At 63.1% G+C, this 1,141-nt stretch overlaps 2 protein-coding genes across 2 annotated transcripts in view; both read left to right on the top strand.

Annotated features, from left to right (window-relative positions):
- The window catches only part of VDR (vitamin D (1,25- dihydroxyvitamin D3) receptor), a 13,759-nt gene extending 12,859 nt beyond the window's left edge, over positions 1 to 900 (top strand). The window contains exon 10 of the mRNA XM_017741202.1: positions 8 to 900. Within this exon, the coding sequence (XP_017596691.1) occupies positions 8 to 85 (78 nt within the window). The 3' untranslated portion in view covers positions 86 to 900. The remainder of the gene's footprint in view (positions 1 to 7) is intronic.
- CUNH12orf10 (chromosome unknown C12orf10 homolog) overlaps positions 341 to 1,141 on the top strand; it is a 2,870-nt gene continuing 2,069 nt past the window's right edge. Inside the window, exon 1 of the mRNA XM_017741201.1 lies at positions 341 to 359. Coding sequence (XP_017596690.1) covers positions 341 to 359 — 19 coding nt within the window. The remainder of the gene's footprint in view (positions 360 to 1,141) is intronic.

Below are 1,141 nucleotides of genomic sequence, written 5' to 3'. Positions count from 1 at the left end.
GCCCCGCTGCCTCTCCTTCCAGCCCGAGCACAGCATGCAGCTCACGCCGCTGGTGCTCGAGGTGTTCGGCAACGAGATCTCCTGACGGCCTGGGAAAGGGGAAAATCCGCCCTGCGTGCCTCGGGAAAAAGGGAGAAGCCAGCCTTGGTTGTGGCAGGACGAGGAGGGGACTGAGCCCGAGCAGGGGTTGGGTTTTGGCATCGCTGCTCGGGTTCTTCCCCTTCCAGGAGCAGCTTCCCCGCTTCCCCGTGAACTGGTTGATCTCTCCGTGGATGTTTTGGGGCCAGGCTGCCTCAACTCCCTTCTTTCTTCGAACGCTGGGAAGGGGAAGCAGCATGAGATGAACTCAGGGCGCTGCTGTGGGTGCCGTGTTCTGCTCCCCCTGAATCGCCACAGGGCCCGTGGGCTTGGACACCCCAAATCCCAGCCAGGAGCTGCCACGGACAGTGTCCCCACAGCTCCAACACGTCCCGGGTGCTGCTGCTGCTGGACTGGGATGAGCCAGAGGCAGCCGAGAAAGCCCCAAGAGGGGAAATTTTGTCCTCGAACCTCAAAGGGAAGAGCAGGACAAACTTTGTTTGCATTCCCTGGGAATTAGGGAGCAGGGGGATCTCCAGGAGCCACCCCGACTTTGGAGCTGGACCCCTCTGAGGGATGGGGTGATGACCCCTGGGCTGGGGCAGGGACCCCAATTCCAGCTTGGCTTCCTCCTCCTGCCGTGTTCTTGGAGGCAGCTCCAGGCCCCTGTCCCCACACAGAGAAAACCCTGGGAAGGGGGATTTGAGAGCTGGGGGGCTCCGGACCCCCGGGAAGAACCGTCACAAACCCCCCGGGCCCTCATCAGTGTCCAGAAGGTCCCTGGCTCTGGCTAATAAACTCCTGCTTGGGCAAATCAACTCAGCCGCAGGCTCCTGTGTCCGTCCATCCGTGTGCCCATCCCTGTGTCTCTGTCCATCCATCGCGCCCCAGGGGGGCCGTGAAAGCCCGTGTGTGTCTGTCCCAGGGGTGGGGGGAGGTGTCCGTGTCCGTGTGTCCGTGTGTCCGTGTCCGTGTGTCCGTGCGTCCGTGTCCGTGTGTCCGTGTGTCCGTGTCCGTGCGTCCGTGCGTCCGTGCGTCCGTGCGTCCGTGTGTCCGTGTGTCC

Source organism: Corvus brachyrhynchos, unplaced genomic scaffold, assembly GCF_000691975.1.
Source record: "Corvus brachyrhynchos isolate BGI_N302 unplaced genomic scaffold, ASM69197v1 scaffold318, whole genome shotgun sequence".
Lineage (NCBI taxonomy): Eukaryota > Metazoa > Chordata > Aves > Passeriformes > Corvidae > Corvus > Corvus brachyrhynchos.
This window is presented reverse-complemented; position numbering and strand designations above follow the sequence as displayed.